Consider the following 21,341-nt stretch of genomic DNA (forward strand, 5'->3'; position numbering starts at 1 on the left):
GTGACAAATTTAATTTAGTCAAAGCAACCGAGATTAGTGAATCTGCCCTCAAGGAAGCCATCTCACTAGGGCTGATGGAGGCGTCAGAATCCACTAGAGCTGCTTCATGATGGTCTTGTTTAGTGGCCTCAGAACATGCCATATCAGCGTATTCCGATAGAAGAGGAAGGTCTTTTCTGAATGCAGCTGCGTGATTTGACCGTGCTGCGGCCTGTCCTACTTGTTTTGTAGCTTTTTGGCCCAGATTCGGAGATTCAGACTGGGCAATCCCTTTAGCTCCTTTGTTAAGCTTTCGCATAATGTACTGCTTGCGAAGTCCCTCTGCCAGTCGACCAGAATTGCTGCCAAATTTGCTTAAGGGACTGTATGGGACCTTCGCAGTGACCCTCAACCAAGGTGAGTAAGGAGGAGATCTTCACTTACACTCTCTTGGTGAGAAACCTGGAGTCCCGGAAAAAGATCTCAAATCCTCGTGCCCAGGGGCCCAGGGGCCCAGGGGCTGCAGTGGTCGGCACCCGTAGAATCAGACCAGGATCAAAGTTATTGTCTATCAAGCAGGGAGAGTTTTGCAGCCAGCTCCAGAGTCTGCAATTACAGCTACACTACTGGCTTTTCATGCTCGACGAGACTAGGAGTAAAAAACAAAAAATAAAAAAAGAGGGGACATCCTGAGAGGGGAAAAATAAAGATCCCTTTCCTCCTAAAACAATAATCACTGGCTACCGGTTGCTGGAAGACAGCCTGCCCTCTGAGGAATCAAAGAAGCCGGCTTCTGAAGCGCCATGGCTCTGGGGCATCAGCTTTGTCGGCGGCGGCGGTTTCGCAGCTTCGCGGCTCCTCGCGGCTGTTGGTAGCATCTTACGTCAGGGGAAGTGAGGGTGAGTGGTTGCTGCCTCTCTCTCAGCTGCTCAGCATGTCACCAACCGTGATCGTGAATGATATTTTAATGATTTTATTATCACCCAGAACGTCCATTTCTAACCTTATGTCTAAAATTGCCTCCTTTTCTGTCTTTTCTGGCTACAGCATGAGTTGGAGCACAAGAGAGACCCTTCCGATGTCCAAATTCACCACATCTGACTCAGTAGGAGATCACTCCTTCTGTGGACAAATTAGCATTCATAGATTCTGAATTCTGAACTTTCCTAGTTTTTTACGTGTCGTGATGGATCTTTCAATTCCTCTTGCAATTTCCAATGTCTCTTCCATGGTGGGATTTCTGCAGCACAACAAATTTTCCAGTGTCCGGCCATCATAACAGTTGACCACTATCTGATTTCTTAAATAGTCATCACTATTCCCATCAAATTTACAATTTGATGAAAGAATTCTTAATTCTGCCAAAATTTGTCAATTGTTCCTTGATTCTCTCAGGGCATAAAAATTGGTACCATTCCACGATAATACTTGTGTTATCCTTAAAATCTGTTGCTAATCTGTTCACAGCTCCCTCTAAATCCTCCCACTGAACTTGTGCTTGAAGATCCACCATTGGTAAATGATCAAAAATTATTTTCTCCTCAGTGCCCAAACAATTGTATAGTATAGCTTTTTTCCTTAAAGAGTCAAACTTGGTAGCATCAATGGCAATCAAATAGCTGTCAAAGGTCCTGTACCACTGCTTCCACTTTAACTTTTGTACACCTGGTTCAACTATAAATGTGGTTGGAAGATTTGTGGTCTTTATAATGAATGTAGTACACTGAAACTAATTTAAATTTACAGTTCTTTGTGGACTCAGTACAAGTTAGCAGACCCGCCAACTCACACAGTGCCCCCTGTGTAAAACACACGATATCGGCTCCCATCAAATGGTCACCCAGTGGAGAGCCGATATCACACAGTGGCAGGGAAAACGTGCTGAAAACCACTGTAAATAGTGGACTTCCACCTCATTTTCCAATGCTTTGAAATGTCGACATCTATTAAACCACCTGGGACATCGGCATCAGCCTCAGCAAGATTTTTTGTTTTGGGGGAGGAGGGGGCTTGGAGGCAAATGTGCCTCATAGATGCTTCTTGGTACGAGAGCCCACCCCTCCTAGACCCTGCCTCCTCCTCACATGGTGAGAGTTTTTGTTCAAGTTGGCAGGTATGAGTTAGACAGTGTCTAACTCATGAGACCAAGACCAAATGATTTATCTCCAAACATACGCAACCACTAACAGCAATTCCTCGATGAATGTTTCGATCCACTGACAGCACTTCCTCTGTAAATGGTTCCCTTACAATGGACCAATCCAGGATCATTTCCAAATGGAGCCTAAATGCTACCAAGAACCAGCCCACCCCATAGTACAGGGAAGCGGAAGCAGTGTGCTCAAACACTGCCAGGCTCCAGGAATTACAAAACTGAAGAAAGGAACAATGGTGAAACAGACACAGTGCAATCAAACACTTCCATGGCCACTGGTATTGTGCAGGCTAAATGTTTAGTGGAACCTGCAATGCAGGAGCAGCAGTGCAAGGAATGTTCCATGCCAAAGAACACATGGAGGACATGAGAGGATGACTGTTCCCGTGCTCCTCATCGTTACACGTCCTAACAAAATACATTTAAAAAAAAATCAAAACTGTGCACGTTTTGAGCTGGGAACTGTCCATAAGGAAGACTAAGGAAATGCATAGTCAAGTAGTAGCTTACCTTAAAAAACATGTAACAACCAACAAATAAATGGTTGGATGAAATGCCAAATCAGAACCCCTCCAAGACGGGCGAGTGACCCCCTCCACCCGTGGCCTCCTTCGTGTACTTAGATACCCCCTCCCCTACCGGGTAATCAGAGTTGGAGTCTTCATTGGTGCATAACGGCCACAGTTTATTTGAAAGCATAAAACATAAACATCACATTTCCATGGCCATTCGTACGTTCCATGATTTCCTCACTGCATCACATCTATGGAATTATCACACTCTGATGCATTGCCATCTACACTCCTTAAAGCACTTCAGCACAGCCCCCTGTGTGACGGCCTCCCTCCTTTGGTGCATAGCGCTTGTGGCCTAAAGGCTACCCTCGCTACTGTAATTTGAGTGGGTGGCCATCAGGCCCAACCCAAGATGCTGCTGACCACAAGCTCACCCATCACCTGCATCCTCAGTGCCCCTGTTAATTTGCATCCCAAGAACACTGTTTTGTGGCTCGTCAAGCAAGGCTAGTGTGCTGTCTTGTCTGTCTATTATGTGTTATTTCTGTTTGCCCTTTTCCCCTAACTTTGCGGCTGTGGCGCCCGTTTTTCAATGTGGGTGGGTGGGCCAACGTTGGGCGGTCAAGATATGGCTTATTTGACCTTGCCCCTTTCATTATCTTGCTTTGCTCGTGCCAAGACCCTTAGTTTACTGGTGGGTTCAAACCCCACTGACCAACCACCTGCCCCCTTTTTCCTGGTTGCCAAGCTCTTTTTGCAGGCATTATCATGGCTTCGTGAGGCCCCGCCCTTGGGAGACATTCATTGCCGGCTTCCTCAGGGTCAGGCTTTGCCTTCCTGACCCACGCCTTTACTGTTCAGCTCCAGAGATTCACTCTGCTGGTCGCTGAAACCATAATCCAACCCTTAAAGAGACACTAATCCATGTTGAAATATAAACAGAACAATTTGTATCCTGATGAACTTTAAAAAAAGAATATTGAGATACATATATTTGATCAAATTAAACTGATTTTATAATCCACACACAAACCTCTCCACCTGACTGATTTTTTTCTTAACACCTGAAAAACACAGAACTACAAAATGATGATATTAAGATTTCTAGTATCGGACTCACCCTCCACCAAGTTATCCTTGACCCCAAGCCTATTCAACAACAGCAAGTTCAGGATTCTAGTCATGGACAATAGCTTTCATCTCTTCCAGTGCGTCTTTCAGACATTAGAACACAACCCATTCCATCTTCTTTTTACCACAAAGCGGAGCCTACATTTATGCGTGAGTGTCTACAAACCTCCATATCAGATCGAGAAGACCCAATGTTGCTTAATGTTTAGTATTTGTGTCTCTTTCTACAAAAAAAATAACCTGAAATGTTGAACATACTAAAACATATTTTAATATATCATATAATAATATAATATATAATAATTTAATATACTTACATTAATATTTCAAATTAAGAAAAACATTTTAACACCCTTTATTGATGACCGCAGTATGACAAGTGCAGTAGCAGACTAAGGGCCAGATGTAGATAAGTATATTTTACCGATTCATAAATACCGAAATTTACGGATTCGGTATTTATGAATCGGTAAAATAAAAGGGGGGAGATGTAGAGAGAATCGGTAATTAAATTACCGATTCTGTAAGAATCTGTATTTACTGAATCGGTAAATACCGATTCGGTAATGCCCATTGATTCCTATAGGCATTGAAGCCCATAGGAATCAATGGGCAATACCGAATCGGTCACTTTGACACCCCGATTTGTGACATGTGGCACACAGACATGCCCTAAGGGCATGTCCGTCTGTCACATGCCATAGGTGTGCATGCACACATGTGCATGCACACCTGGAATCGGTATTTTACCACCCAATTGGATTGGGTGGTAAAATACCGATTCAGTAAGGCCTGTGGGACTCAAAAGAGTCCCACCTACATCTCAAAATTACCGAATCTGTAAAAATACCGATTCGGTATTTTACCGATTCGGTAAATTTACCGATTCAGTAAATTTACTGAATCAGTAAAATTGGGACCCTACATGCTAAATTGTAAATACCGGTCGGTAACGGCCGAAATCGGCCGTTACCGACCGGTATTTCGGCTCCTACATCTGGCCCTATATCAGTAAGCATAGACTTTTTCAGATACAACACTTCCCTCAACCAAATCACATAACAAGTCTGTTCTCGACATTATGTATGTTATCAAAGAACAGTCAGGATCCTCCTATTTAATAACAACGTTACCAATCGAGTCATGGACACATTACAACCTTAGCGTCACTACCAGATTGTGCATAGTTACATTCAACTAAGAAGAACTTATACAAACCCCCTTCACCCCCCCACCCTAACCCACCCTGCCTCTCTCCTGGTCCGTCTTGCCTCTGGTTCGGAGGTGACCGCAGGAGTTCTATACATAATCATCCTTCTAAAGGTTACAGTGTCCAGGGTGAAATTACAGTGTCTTGGGTCTGCAGGGCCTACTACCCGGAAATCTATGGTTGTCCATGAGTGTTACTGGGTCACAGCATCTTGTGTGGAGGACAATTCAAGTGCTTCCAATGCAATCATCATGGCCTCCCAGTCCAGCGCTACAGGTTGCTTTCTCAGCCCTCTCTCTTCCTCCCTTCGGAGAGCTGCACCCTCCGCCCATCCCCATTGGAGCATGTCCGCCTGCCTAGTGGTAACCGCAGGGCCTCTGGGGGATTTCCACCTCATCGTGAGAACGCTAATCGCTAAGATGAGTGCTAGGTCTAGGAACCTCAACCGCACCTTATGCACCCCTGAGCATCTACGGAGGCCTACAAGGCAATGCAAGGCCTTGTCCAGGACCGGCAGATGTGTCAATACAGTCAGGACGTGTCGAACTCAATATTCTCGTAGACGAGGGCAAGACCAAATCATGTGAATAAAGTCTGCCTCGTCTTGTTTACAACGGGGGCAGCAATGGGGGAAGTCCGGGAACATGCGATGTATTGTTTTCGGGGTAAGATATGATCTATGGAGTACCATCGCCTGGATGAATTTAAGTCTTGCATTACGCTATACTTTTTTGGGGTGTTCCAGAATACTCTTCCATGCTCTCTCCGTAATCTCGACTCCAGAGTCGTCAGTCCAGTGTGTCCTAAGGGATGTGAGCGAAATCGCCGCATGTGCCGGGGCCCAGTATACAGCCAGCGTACCAAGTGTCCCCCAGGTCCCATATAATATAAAAGGTGTACCAATTCATGTTGTGTGGGTTTGTTCCTCTGTGGGGCCCATGTGGTTCTAATATAGTGCGTCACAATGGCATGTAACAGATATAGGCGCAGTGGCGCCCCTGTGACCTGCAAGAGGGAGTCATGGTCTAACATAGTACCATCACCAAAGAACGCTCCCACCTCCCCCACCCCACTGTCCGTTCAGTCCCGTATTCTGGCCCGTGTAAGTCTCCCCTGTGGTGTAGGAATGCCCAATATGGGGATATTCAGAGCATATGGTGTCACTGCAGATGTGTAGGATAGGGCGCTCCTCCAGCAGAGCAAAGCAGTCTTCAACAGGGGGGGGCAGTCCAGTGGGATCCTAGCCTTCGGCAGCAGCAAGAAGTGTAGCTCACCTCAGTCCAGTCTCTGCAGCATAAATCCAATTGCCTGCAGATTCCTTCCCGCAGTCCAGTATGAGAGCAACTGGAGCTGACTAGCATGATAGTACTCTCGGGCCGCCGGTTGACATCTCTAGTTGGAGTTTCCGGAGACTTAGTCATCTACGGCCAGCCCCCAGATGAGACTAGTCCATATGGTATTAAATGTATTAAAAATGGACTGCGGGAGGACCACCGGCAGATTCACAAAGTAGTATAACAGGCGAGGGAGCATCACCATTTTTGAGATGGCGATCCATCCCATCACTGATAAGGGTAGGGAAGACCAGAACCCGACACCAGCATGGAGCCTTGTTATCGGCCGGAAAATTTTGCCTTCTATTTGATCCTCCTGTGTTCTGTAAACGTGTATACGTAGGTATTTGAAGGTGGTGAGGGCTATTGGTAAAGAGTAAGTGCCGAAAAGCAGGTGAGTTAGGTGTGGCGTCTCTCGGAAGAAATAACTTGTCGACTTTTCAGGGTTCATGGCCAGGCCTGACAATCGTTCGAAAGTGACAAAAATGGCAGGGAGGGGGGCATTGTCAGCAGTCAGGTCTAGTAAATATAGTAGTATGTCATCTGCGTAGATAGATATTAGATGATGTACTCCGTCGATATGGATGCCTAGTCGGTCCGATGATACTCGAAGGGCCAGTGCCAAGGCCTCCAGTGCGAGTACAAACAACAAAGGGGACAGGAGACATCCCTGTCTCGTGCCTCAGTGGACGGTGTATTGGTCGGGCCCTGGCCGTTGGGGACGTGTATAGCAAGCGGAACCATTTAAGGAAGTTATCTGGGAATCCAAAACGTTTCAATGTCGCAAACATGAAATCCCATGATAGGGAATCAAATGCCTGTTTAAGATCTAATGCTATGCATCCTGCATATTGATAGTCTTGTGGGGTGGCTGTCATTACAGAGTATAGTCGTCGGCTGTTCAAAGAGGTGCTGTGGTTTGGAAGGAAACCACACTGATCACTGTGAATAAGTGTGTGAAGATGCGTCTGTATGCGATTGGCAAGGGCCTTACTTAGAATTTTATATTCAGTAGATAACATAGAGAGGGGTCTATAATTGGACATCTCTAACTCATCCCGTCCCGGCTTGGGTATGGATGTAACCAGTGCTTGCATGGTAGAATCAGGCAGACGGCCAATCTCAAATGCCACTGTGAAGTCCGCTGCCAGTGGGACTAGGGACTCTGAGTAGGTAAGATAAAATTCCATGGGGAGCCCGTCCATCCCAGGTGTCTTATTACGATTGAGACCCTTAGTTGCAGCGTGTTTCTCTTGTTGAGTAATGGGACTGTTAATATCTGTCTGTACAGCCTCTGATAGCACCGGGAAAGGGAGGTCCTGTAAAAACTTGGCAATCGAGGAGCTTTCTATTGGAGCGGGGGTGCATTGAGTGCTTCAAGGTTGTTGTGAAAGGCAGTATTTATTTCTGCTTGTGTGTGGACTAAATGTCCCGTCAGGGTATGAATGCTAGATGCTAGATGTGATTGGTGGGTCAGGTCAATCCCTGACTATGCGGGCAAGTAGTGTACCGGTCACAAAATAGTAAAGGAGTTCAGGGATGGCCTTTTCCCAGTATTGCAACAGCTTTGCAATCAATCCCTCATTTCTGGCACAGTACCAAAAGACTGGAAACTGGCGGTTGTTACCCCCCTACTAAAGAAACCTAATCTAGACCCGAACTGCAAAAAAAACTACCGTCCTATATCGCTCCTGCCATACCCTATAAAGATCATAGAGCGGTGGGTCAGCAGATCCCTTGCCCTCTTCCTAGAGACCAACAACATCCTGGAAGAGGAGCAATTCGGTTTCAGACCAGCTCACGGAACCGAGTCAGCTCTGCTGACAGTTCTGGATGACCTGCGAATGAGGGCGGACAGGGGGGAATCAGCAATCCTAATTCTGCTGGACCTGTCCGCCGCATTCGATACGGTGAGCCACGACATCCTGCTGACAAGATTAAAGAACATTGGAATCGGCGGAGTGGCGCTCGATTGGTTTCACTCCTACCTAAAAGACAGATGGCAGGCAGTAGCCATCCCCCCATATCAATCGGAATTTGTTAAAGTCCCACATGGCGTCCCACAAGGGTCCGCAATCAGTCCGATACTTATTAATATATATATGCAACCCCTGTTGGGCATTATCAAGGCCCACGGTATTAGCGTGATCAACTATGCGGACGACACGCAGCTGATGATTTCCCTTGATGGTGCCCAGGCCAACTCACTCGAGACTTTCCATACCTGCATGGCAGAAATGACACTCTGGCTAAACCAGAATTCACTACAATTCAATAGTGATAAAACGGAAATAATGCACTGCGCAGTTGGCAGAATCACCAGAAGTCTACCCATCGATTTCTGGCCCTTGGACTCAGGGGAATCATTAACCCCAGTGAAATCAGTGAAGAATCTCGGAGTCAGCTTTAACGACTGTCTGAGTCTAGAGACCAATGTTAATAAGCAGGTGAGTAGCTGCTTTGCTTTAATGAGAAGACTGCAAAAGCTGCTACCCCTCTTGCCAGCGCAGGTCAGAGCCACCATAGTTAGGAGCACCATTCTCAGCCGCCTGGATTACTGTAATGCTCTGCTTCTGGAATCCCCGGCCTATTTGATCTCCAGACTGCAAAGCATCCAGGCGGCAGCAGCGAAGCTGGCACTCTCCCGAGAGCGAAAATCCTCCACTACCCTCGCTCTGGCCGACCTACACTGGTTACCTGTACATCAAAGGATCTGCTTTAAATCCCTCTGCATTGTCTTTAGAGCAGTACACGGAATGGGCCCACGACCACTTCAAAAGAAATTCAAATGGTATATACCCACACGGTCCCTCCGATCCTCATCCTCCAATCTCATAAGCATACCCAGGATCAGGAAAGCCACTTATGGTGGCAGAGCCTTCAGCATAGCCGCAGCCCATCTGTGGAATAAATTGCCTATTGACATCAGGAAAACAGACGAATTGATGGCTTTCCGAAAAAAGGTGAAAACATGGCTCTTCCCCAAAGCTTAATCTCACCAGAACTTGAATACTATCCTCCCCTCCTCTGATGCACAGTATTTATTCAGCAATATGTACACAGCGCCAGGATGCCCGTAGGGTTGCAGAAGCGCTTTACAAATGCTATAAATAAATAAATAAATAAATCTATTCGCCTCTGTGTGTTTTCATTGAAGAAGCGCCCTGTAGTCTATCGTCCTCAATGTCTCATGTGTTTCCGCATGGTCTATGTGGCCAGAATGCATGCCTCCCGTTTGTCAGGGTCCAGGGCTACCTCCATCTCCAGTGTCTGTAACCTGTCCTCGATGTCCTTTAACCTCTGGTATATCTCCTGTCTGGCCCTTACTAACTGTCCGATCGTCGCCCCCTAATCACCATTTTCAGAGCGTCCCATTCGATCGGTTAGAGGAGGCTGTATTCCAGCCGTCAAGAGTACCCTTCACTAGTATGTATCGCCCCATGTCATCTACCCGGCGCTCTAGTTCAACAAATGGGACTCCGTGACGCACCTGGATAGTCGCCCCCCCCTAGCAAAGGCTGAATAATTAGTGGAATAGATATGTCCCCTCCATTTCTTTCGCATCTTTTGTGTTTCGGAATCAGTTAGGTTGGATTACTGGAGGAACGCTACCTGTGTTTTACGCCTAAGAAGAAATGCATGAATGCGGTGCCATTTCTGAATCGCTCCCAGTCCCCGTGCGTTCCATGTAAGTAGGTTGTATGACCCTATTATGTTAGTGTTCCCTGCAATATTCCAGAGTGTAACTTGTTGGTCTCATCAGTGCAAAGCAGCAGAGCAGATCTGACCAGGAGCCCCTTTTGCCCTATAACTGTAGCAAACCCCGGCACAGCGCCTAAACTGCGCTGGGCAGAACAATGTTGTATCAAAAATACAGAATAAATAACGATGCATACGCTTATAGGGAGGGAGCCAACCTTGTACCTGATCATAGTCCTGGAAGAATCTGCAACCCGGTGGCTCAACGGTACCCCACCCGGGGGGGGGGGGAATGATATGGTGGGAGTGGCATTATGAACATAAGCCTATGTACAACCATGAGTGTCAAGGAACCCCCCACCCAGCAGCGCATATCCTCAACACGTCTGAGTATGGAAGGTGTAGGTCTAAAGCATGTAGTGATTGACCCATGCTCCGCAATGCTTTACAAAGAAGTTGACCAGTTTGCACAATAAGCAATACCACAAAAAGGATACAGTAGTCTCTCCGGTGCTGAGTATGTGTCAACTACATGAGTAAGTACCACAATAATAGGTCCAAGAGTCCGTGGCTCTACCTCTACGTTCAGCTATCAATCAAGTCGCCTGGTGCGCTGGGTGTAATGGTGGGGAACAGGATTGCACTGTGTTCGGAATCCGAATGGAGAGTACTGTCCTCCGAGTTACTCCGGATTTTGTCCAAGTCTTCACGGAAGGCACCGGCCACCGCAAGCGCTCCTTCCTGGTCTCGTCTCTGCTGCTCTCTCGATGGGCCGGTACCCCCTCCGCCCCGGTTGGGGATCTGGGACCGGCGAGAGGTTCGCCTCTGTAGTCCGACCGAGCCCTGCGTGGAAACATCCGTAAGACTAGCTTGGCTGGAGCCGATACACATTACCTCCATCCACTCTTCAACATCGCCCAGGCTTTCGAAAAAGTGAGTCTTCTTGTCATGTATAATCTTCAACCGTGCAGGATACAGTAGTGCATACTTGAGTTGTGCATTCTGTAGTTTTTTCTTCAGCGCTTTATATGACAATCTCTGTCTCTGTACCAACACTGTCTAGTCGAGATATAAGGATATGTGGTGGTTCTCATACTGAATGAGTGCCTTTTCGCTAGCTTTCTGCAACAATGCTCCCTGGTCTCTATAGTTAAGGATTGTCACGATCGGAGGGCGGGTGGCATTCCGGATTTAGGCTGTCCCGTTGGGATTCTGTGCGCCCGTTCCACACAGAAGTATAGGGACAGACCCTCAGATGTCACATGTTCTCTGAACCATTGCTCCATGAAGTCTGCCGCCCTATTCCCCTCACAGCTGTCCGGCAGACCAATAACGCGAATATTATTGCGCCGGTTTCTTCCCTCTGCATCCTCCACGGGGTCCATAAGTGTAGTAACTTGTTGCTGGAGTTGTTGCAATGTGGAGGAGTGTTCCGCCACTTTGGGAGTGAGATCCATTAAAGATTGACCATGATCCCGAACCGTGTCTGCCAGCTTGTTGTGGTCCGCCTTCAGCAATGTTAATCCGGTAGTGAGAGCGCCCATTTGTAGCTCCATTGCCGCTCTGGAGTCCCGAATCTCCTTGAGGATGAGGTCCAGTTTTCCGGCGTCTCCTCCGCATGTCCGGTCGAGGTAGCCCCGGGTGAGGAGGGCCTACTTGTGGTACCTGGTCATGGTGTGGAAAGAGTCGGATCCTTGCTGCCCTTCCTGTGTCTTCGCCCGGGCCTGCCCATGGCATAGCCCAGCTCCTAGTCCCCAGGTGGGGCAACACCTATGATCTGTTCAGTAGCGCTCAGAGCGGCGGCGTGGCGCAAATATGTTGTTCCGTAGAGCACCCTGGAAAGGGCTCAGTAAGGAGGGTCTCGGTTTAGGTCAGCCCGTGCTCTGTTGCGTGGGTTCAGTCAATGTTGGTGGCCAGGTGTTGGTGGGTTGCAGGGCAGTTAAGTTGCCACACCGGGCAACCGGGCTGCATCCATCAGTGTGGTCCCGCCAGCAGCCTGTCCATGGGGGTGGTCCCCCACTGCCCCCCCTGAAGTGGCAGGCACCAAGGGGGAAGTACAGTGCACCGTGTGGGGTGGGAGAGAAGTGGGGGGCCCAAGGAATCACCACCACTCACCGCCGCTGCACTGCAGGAGCTCCGACGCCCGGTTCCTCCATGCACCCACGCGCAGCCCGCTCCCAGGCCCAGTAGGCACTGTTGTATGCCCCTAAGCTCCTCGGTGTAGTCCTCGACAATCCGGCCGGCCGCCGAGTGTCCAAGATGCCAAAGACAGGCTGCAGATAGGCCCAGGCGTGGTGTACTCTCTCTAGAGCAGCTAAATGGGCGCACCACATGTGGGCCTCACTTCACTACAATCTTCAGTCCTCGCCATCGTCCGCAGTGCATCCGCTTCCCTGGGATCAGCAAGGGTGCAGCCCCGGCATCCGCGCAGGGGAACCGGTACCAGGGCAGGCTCCGGACTTCAGCACAGGACCGCGTGGTTTCACAACTCACCGCAGCGGTCCACAGCTCACTCCCACGGCGCCCCTCCAAAGTTTGCGTGCCGTGAGCCACTAGGCCGCTGCCCTGCCGGGCAGCACAGTCTTCCAGATGGCAGCTACGGCCCCCAGCCGAACCCCCACAGCCTCGGGGATGAGTCCGGAGTAAAGACTCTTGGGGGAGGAAAACGAAGCTCATCGGGTCTGCAGAGGAGGAGGCCACCGACCACAGCCTCCGCCCCACACCAGATACCGGACTCAGGCCGCAAGGAACGTCGGGTAGGCCCGATCTGTTTTGGGAGTCCCATAGCAGGTACCGGCGTCGGTTGGGATACTTCGCCGTTGCAGGGGCTCCAATACTAGTTTATCCGCACTCCCATGCAGGTCGTAGCTGTGAGGGCGGCGCGTACAGGGTGATTCCCCCCGGGAAGGAACGGAGCTCTATTCGGCTGCGTCTGCCATCGTAGCTGGCTAGCCACACCCCCCCCAAAAATGTTGTTAATAGTGCAAATCATTCTACATTTAAAACATACATAAGCATACATTCATTAACATTTAACTTACAAATAAAGTAACATTTAGATAACTTGCAAAAATGTGAAATATTTATTTGCAAACTTTAAATAACTTTTCAGAATGTTCCTATATTTTACTATAGTGAGAACTCAGGCCTCAATGCGGAGGTTTCTGCCAAATGCGCATAACGTCAAATGTGTTTTTAAAATCATCATCATCAGTTGAAAGTTTACAGTCATGTGTGCCATTTTTGCTCACTTCACCCCGTGTTTCAGAGAATGGGGACATGCAACTCGACACTTGTTAAGTACTGTTACACTCATAAATGGGAAATAGACAAATGCAGGAAAGTTACTTAAAAGTGTATGAGAAAACGTACACATGTAGATTTACTCACCTGTAAGTTTACCTTTGTGAATAGCCCCTATAAGAAGGAAAGTATAGATGCAACAATAAAAAAAAACTCCCATTGGTTGTAAATATTATAGTTTGATCTCATGTAGAGAGGCAGGTCATCTTTAAAGCACACCGAACACCATTTTTCATGATATCTTTTACTTAAAGGGGCCATCCTGTGATGGGAAAAGAATAGTTATCTTTCCTTAGGTCTGCATCACAAGCATCACCGTCAGGTATTGTAGACTACATTCATAAATGATAAGGTAATGTTTTGAGAAAAAATATAGTTAAGGTGGACCATTAAACGGTAATTAATGCTGTGTTTGGGAGCCTTATTACTGATAACCTTTCTAGCTGCCAGGGTGCATTGCATTTATGATTGCTATGGCATATAAAGACATTCAGCATTAAAGCTGTTAAAGCTTTTTTTTGGAAATTATTGCTGGTGACCGTGCCTGATTCACTGCTGGTTTTCCAGTATGCATTTTTCACTATTGAGATCTTTTCTGAAATGGTTACTATTGTAACAATTATGATTTGTATTAGTAGATCTGGATATTTTTCCCTGTACATCAGTAGCTTCCAGCAGCCGCCCGTGCAGGTAAGAGCGCTGGGGCGGGGTAATTTCGGCAGACGACGACGAGCTAAAATTCATTATTTATTTAATTTTCCCTCATGGTCGTCTGACGAAGCCTCCCCATCCTGGCTCACCGCTCTTACCTGAACGGGCCGCTCCTGGTAGCTGCTAGAATAGAAATGGTTGGAGATCCATTTTTGGTTCCCAAACTTATTTGGTCTACCACCCTTATCTTCTTATCTCCTCACCTCTTTCTTTATACTTCCAGCCCCCCTTATTTGTTTTCAACGCCCCCCAATTGCACCAGAGGCTACTACCGGCCCACTGAATCATTCCAACGCCCACTAAGGGGGCGGTATCTCCCACTATGGGAACTACTAAGAGATTTTAAAATGTAGCATCGAAGATAATGGAACATCCACTGAGCTGGGTTTGGACGTTTGTGTTGAAAAGTGTGTCTTTAATGCTGAGTGGTCCTTGTGTTTTCCCACAGTCTGCAGCCCCACATTTGTGCTCTATGAGGAGAAGTGCTTGAATGATTGCCCCGACGGGTATTACGAGAACGCTGGGGGCTGCCAGCCCTGCCACTCTGATTGTGCGAAATGCAGTGGTCCTGACTTCGATGATTGTGAGAAATGTGCCGCCAGTTCCTTTGTCCTCTACGATGGAGAGTGTCACGGAGCCTGCCCCGAGCGGACATATTATGAGGTGGACACGCAGGATTGTCAAGGTAATTGATAGACCTATGCAGTACCACAGACCTACTAGGGACTGCATGCAAAATTTAATGGATGGGTCAAGAAAGGGGAAATAGGTCTATTGCGAGAAAGCAACATTTTTGAAGGCTGATTCCTCTGTGAATGTTACTATTAGGACTGTATCACCTAAGTGTGCAGAACTCAATTGTACACTTTGAACAAAGCATACACTGTGAAAATTATCTTTAGAAATGCAGGGAGACTGTCTTTGTATATTTGCATAATAGCATCACCAAAGTAGTCCGTTCAAAGGCTTGACAGTTTTTGGGAAGACCTTCTGATTAGACAATAAACTGCATAGTAGTTCTGAGGAACACACATTCAATCTGATTTTCTGTTGGCCTTTTTAGGTTTGATGTGTGTGAAGCTTTGTCTATTCATGTTGAACCTACTGTGTGCTTGTATTAGCGGGAGGCTCTTAGAGTCAGCGTTTTTCAGCCACTGTGCTGCAAACTTTAGTCACTAGCTTGAGACATTGTCGATCACATTTTGGATCAAGTCACAGGAGTATTTTAGTCTCAATAATTTTCTGCTGGCTGTGTCTTTCTACCTCCACTCAACAACATGAGAGGCTAAATTATATCTGAAATTAGTTGACGAGCAGCCAGTGAGCACTGTGAAACGAGCACTGATAAAAAGTATTTGAAAAATATATGCTGTAGACAAACCAGCATTTGGAATGCAATAGGTCTCGCATTTACAAGAGTTTGAGCTATTGGCATTGTAAATGACAATGACTTTTATTTATGTGTTGTTTTTAAAACAGATAAATAAAAGGTATTTTCATTTACAATGCCAATAGCTTAAACTCTTGCAAATGCAAGACCTATTGCATTGCAGTTCCAGGGTCCATGCTATAAAATATATTTTTAAAGTGGAATGTGTCCTGCCTGCGACAGCAGGCAGGACAAAGCTATTTGAGAAAATAGTGTTTGAAGGCTGCAGTTACAGCCTACTGAGTAACAACACACATAACAGGGGATATCACCATAGGAGGTTCAAAATGAGACAAGGGTGTACTAAGGAGGGACTACTAAGCCCATTGACCAATGAACAGCCACAGTTTACAGTGGACAATTACACAAGCCAATGAAAAATATGTGCCTAGAGTTGGCGGAACTTCAAGTCCCTATCTGAATACAGCATGCCTCGCAGAGCAGCGCATACGCTGCCCAGACTCGACCTGAAAATAAATTGCTTTATATTCTGTAGCATTCATTTTTCAGATGATTTTATCAGTACTCACTCCTCATTGCTACTGCACCATTTGGTAACTAGTTATAAATATGGCAGCTATCTTAGAATGGTATGCTACTACTCTATTATGTTTTACCATTCAAAGATGATTTATACTTAATTGCCGAGTGGCCTGACAATACTGAGGAATGAATGCTAACAAAAGCAATGGATACTACAGAAAATAAAGTAAACCTAGTTTCCTGTTTTTCAGGTGTTTTTGTCTGTGCTTCTGTACAGTCGTTTTGATGCTTGTACGACATGTGCAGTACAAATATTGAAACCTATTTGCTGTGCCAGTGCTTGTTTATTATGATACAGGCTTGCAGTTTTTTAAATTTAAAAATGTTTTCATCCTGCCGTCCTATGCTTCCTTGCTTTTGTTACATGCTAGATATAAGCTTCAGAAAGAAACTAAAAAGATATTGTGATGAACCGTGCTAAATTGTGTTTGCTGTCTGCACTCATGATAAAACGAGCTATATAGCTTAAACCCTTTTTACTTCCAACACTACAGACTGAATTGTCTTTTAACGACAGGGGTTTCTATAATGCAACTTACTCTTACTGCTTTGGAGTGATGAAAGGCTGAGTCAACTCACCACAATTCAAACTTGTGGTGTGCAGGTTGCACATGGCTCCTTTTGACTGTTTTTCAATGAACGTATTCAACATATTTTACTAGAAAGTCTTCACTTGCTGTAATATATTGGACCATGTCATGCAAATACTCTCAATACATATATGACGAGAAAAATGCATCACCGATCTGGCCACATTTTTGTGCTGTGCTTGATAATTTGGAAAAGCGCAAAGAGGTCATTCAGAAGGATTCACAGAAATCCCATCTTTTTAATATTCATGAGGCAGGGTTTCATCTGGGAATCCTTACGACTGTCTGTGTCTACAGGGCTGGAGGACAGCAATGCTCCGACTCTGTCTTTGCTATAAGTAAGGGATAGAGGTTTCAGTACCTCCAGAATATACTGTACGTTTCGGTACCTTTGGGAGAACAAGAAGGAACAGCTACATGCTCCCTCTGATGGTGGCAGTTGCCGCAGGCACAGTGAAAGCTGTCCCGCAGAGAAATGTTACCTACTGCTGTCAACAGTTTGCGACTGGTGGCCCGGACGCAGTCCATTAATGCGCATCCTTGCTAGTCGCAAGTAATGGGGTAAGAGTGTAGTGTCCTGCTGGACACGTTCTAGTGTCTTAGCAGGCACAGGTTTACCAGCCGCTCCCTTGAGGGCTGGCCACACACACCCATCCACCACAGGCATCACGAGTGATGTGGCCCTGCTAATAAATGGGGCCGGAGTGCATGTGCTCATGGCCAGTTTAGTAAGCATACCCACTGTGTCAGCGACAATATTTCTTTAGTATGTGGGCCTAGGGCTCATGATTTAACAAATGTTTTCTTAGCGCCCTCTTTGGCTTGCGACCCACGAGGAGACGCAATGTTGACTTTGCATGTCACATATCCATTGGCATCCTCCAATGTCAGTTTGGTACATTGCAAAATGGAGTTTTGTAATTACACAGGCAAACATTCGGATTTGCAAAAACCCTTTGCTATTACCCAGTTATTACCACTTCCTCTATGTTGGGCACTTGCCTTAAAACTAAGTTCTTTTCTGAGATGAGTGGCAAAAGAAATCCGGTGAAATTAAGAACATTTAGAAGAAGCATTGGCAATGCCAATAGGTCTGGTATTGGCCACCAGCCTTTTGGCGCGTGTCATGGTTTTTGCAAACGGTTAATGTTGGTAAAACTGCGGGGCACGCATCAAACTCAATTTTTTTTGCTTAAAAGCAAACAAATATTTTTGATGTCAAAAAGCACATCTAGTTTCTGATTTACCGTTTGTCGTAAACAGGGCAAAATACCGTCACTAAGAGGGATATTAGCCATGCTAAAGTGAGCCGGCCCTTTACTCCATGCTGTATGCTGTAGTGGGAGAAGAAACATTTGAATAACAGACTAATAGTCGAAGAGGGCAGGCTGAAAGCCTCTGCAGGTGAGTATACTGCCCTCTCTCGTCCTATCTCTCTCTGTATCATCCAGCCCATACGTTGCAGTATGACAACTTTACTGGCTGATGGTTGTGTTTGCTGTTCTGGGGCAGGGTCTCTTCCAAGCTGATGGAATGAGAGCTGAGGTTCCTCAAACACTGCAGACTCCAGGATGACGAGCTTTGCTAATTTTATTTTTATATCAACTAACCATGACCTCTTTGTAAAACACAATTACAGATAAGAACGCCCCAAGGCCATTTCTAGGAAAAAACACATTGTTCCGGATTTTATTTGTTGAGGTAGATGTAGCCAGGAAGGACGCACAAAAAGAGGGACACGTCATTTCCTGATATTTCGAAAACTCATTTGAAGCTCACCTTTGCACAAAGAGCGTGTGTGGCTAAGCACGCCGAGAATAACATCGCCCCACTATCTAAAGAATAAACGTGGCTAAAAGAAAAATGTACATCGGCTTGATATTAAAGTCACCTGTCACATTTCACTTGGGCACATTCAGTCAATGAGCGCTTAATTAAACTCTTCGTTCATCTGCAACTTTCTATACAGTTCCTCCAAACACTGAGAACATAATAGTGTGTAGTGCAGTATACCAAAGCTGAAACGGATGGGGGAAGCATTGTGACCACTCATAACACCTGTTTACCACCACGTTTGTTGGATATTGATGGGGGGGGAGTGCTTTTTCTGTCCCTGCTTCCAAAGTGTGGAACATCCTCTCCCTGCTGCTGAGCACTGAATGTTGATTGAGGAAATTTAGAAAACTTCTAGCAACTTGTTTGTTCCCACGTCCCTGGCAGAATATCTTCCTGGCTAATCGCACGCTCTATAAATCAATCACCCGATAAGCCTGTAAAATGTGATCGGTTTAACTTGCCATCAGTTGTCTTTTGTTTTACTGACCGGACTGCAGGTAACTGCAGTTTGCAGTTCAACAACACCGCCAATCCATGGTGATCAATTCTATTTGGAAAATAAGACATATTTATCAAGAACACATTTCACGGGGATTTGCAGAGTGCTAATTAGTTGATGTCTGGAATATCACTGATTCACACCAACCACCACTTTTTAGAGTAGTAAAGATTTGCAGCCCTGGAGCCAATCTGGAGTTCCACATAACTTCAGCTAGGGCCCAGATTACAGAAGGGGTGTACTGTCCCGGTCTGCACCGGGCACTCCTTCAAAGGGTACGCCTGGCACAGACTGGGACAGTGGGCCCTATTACCATGAATGTTCCATGAGGGCAACACATTCAGTGAAGTAGCGGCTGCTTACAAGCCGCTCCGTGTTTCACAGTGCAGGCGGCAACTGCCAGCACCTTAAAGAGGCGATAGAGATCCCTCTCCAGGCGGGTGCAAGGAGTAGCTGCACCCACCTGCAGGGAAATATCTGAGGGTCCATGGGGTCCCTCCAGAGGGTTGCTGTCTAGCGTGCAGTAACAATGCGCCATGTTTATGATGCACTCTGCGTAGCCTCTGCGCCTCCATCCATAAGAGGGCACGGTTGCGAAGGCATAGTGATTCACTTAATTACGCGTGTCCATGTCCCATGCAAATGAGGGAACGCACTCTCAAGATATATTGATGCTACTTGTGCGCCAGCGCTATCAGTATTACAAAAGGGGCCACGCAAGCATCTGCGTCCTCTGCTGTTTTGCATAGTCCCTGCAGCGCACGCACCTGTTGCACCTCCGGGGCACTATGCCTAATACAGGCCCAGGTGTAATTGAGCAGAGGTCTCTGAATTCCAAATGCACATCGAAATTTTAGATCCTTCAGATTTGCTCCAATGCAAAATGCAATTCTTTGTTTTCTCTCACCCAAAAGAGGACCCACGTTTGATAAGTAAAGAGAAATATGATGGTTTTCCTTTCAGATTTCCCAATACAGCATTACACATCAAAGTACTTGTCCATATGCGTATATTTAGATCATTAAAATGTTGTTCTTTCTTCATTTGCAGATTGTAATGAGATGTGCCTGACATGCTCCTCTTCCACTGAGTGTCTACTGTGCATGAGAAACATGGTAAAGAACAGCCAAGGGCTGTGTGTCATGCACAAGGGTTGCTCACTCACACAATACCTGGACGAGCAGCAGACCTGCAGACCCTGCCACAGGACGTGCTCTCGCTGTAATGGACCCACAAGCCATCGATGCCTCTCCTGCCCAGCCAAACACTACCTCCTGAGTGAGTATTTCATCACCTTTCACTGCAAGGCTATCCATCAAGCGCGAGAATTGCGACATATTTAGTTAACAAATAAATTAATGAGCAATTTCTGTGACTTCATAAGACTATTCACTGCACGTGAAATATGTCTTAAGCAAGCCAACTCTTCAAGTAAATAACCTGTGAAAACTCTGTCTCCCATTCTATTTGCCATTGCCATGGAATGTTTGACCACCGAGCCCCGACAACACCATTCGGAAACAGGACTCAGTTTCACATCGAGATGACACATTGTTTCGCTTTAAACTGACTACATGACCTTATTGATTCGATATCCGCGGATCAGGATATGCCCTGTCATTAGGCAATTCACTCTATTCATATACCTCAGTGGCGTAACTATTAATTGGGAAAAAACAGTAATAGTCCCCCTCACCCCATCCACTCAGGAAAGTGTAAAGAATTTTCCGCACCCGCTGCAAATCCTCAGTAAAATACCTTGGCGTCTGGGTGAGCAATGGTATAGAAACAGGGCTGCGAGAAATGTATGGAGTTGCCATGTCTAAACTTAGAGACCTGATGAGCCGCTGTGTTAAGCTCACTCTGACAGCGCACTACTCTTGTTCACAGGATGCCTCCCAACAACTGTTGTACCTGTTTGCCAACATTCTGCTCCACCTCACTAAACACTTTTTAGGCCTCCTTCACTCGCCCAAGGTTAGGTATATGAGGGCTGGATCACAGTACAAAGTAAAATGGGAGTCTTAATACTGACATACGAGCAAGGAACTTTCCTGGCCTATACTATCTTTACTTCCAAGCACAAAACACTCACCACTGGTAGTACACAACCCAACTCCAGATCTAAAAAGCGACTCTGCTGACCCAGTCCTCAAGGTTATGAATGCTTCCCTCCTCTCGGCTCTGTACTACGGCATCAGGCCTGTGCTCCCAGTCTAGAGCAAGCACAGTGTTCTGACTATACGAAAGTATTCCAATTGCCCAGATACCTTCGCAGAACTAGACTCTACCTGGAATTTTCCCTGTCAAGTCAAACGCTAACCTGTGAGTCTGACACTTTGAAATATTATATTTGTGTCCTGAAAGCGCCAGGTAACTCACTCAAGGCCTGCATGAAAGACACATT

At 46.4% G+C, this 21,341-nt stretch overlaps 1 protein-coding gene across 1 annotated transcript in view; it reads left to right on the plus strand.

The window, feature by feature from the left end:
• The window catches only part of LOC147662686 (proprotein convertase subtilisin/kexin type 5-like), a 199,576-nt gene that overhangs the window by 136,891 nt on the left and 41,344 nt on the right, over positions 1-21,341 (plus strand). Inside the window, exons 8-9 of the mRNA XM_086950976.1 lie at positions 14,486-14,722; positions 19,985-20,212. Coding sequence (XP_086807102.1) covers positions 14,486-14,722; positions 19,985-20,212 — 465 coding nt within the window. The remainder of the gene's footprint in view (positions 1-14,485; positions 14,723-19,984; positions 20,213-21,341) is intronic.

The sequence above is a fragment of the Lissotriton vulgaris genome, unplaced genomic scaffold, assembly GCF_964263255.1.
Source record: "Lissotriton vulgaris unplaced genomic scaffold, aLisVul1.2 SCAFFOLD_720, whole genome shotgun sequence".
Lineage (NCBI taxonomy): Eukaryota > Metazoa > Chordata > Amphibia > Caudata > Salamandridae > Lissotriton > Lissotriton vulgaris.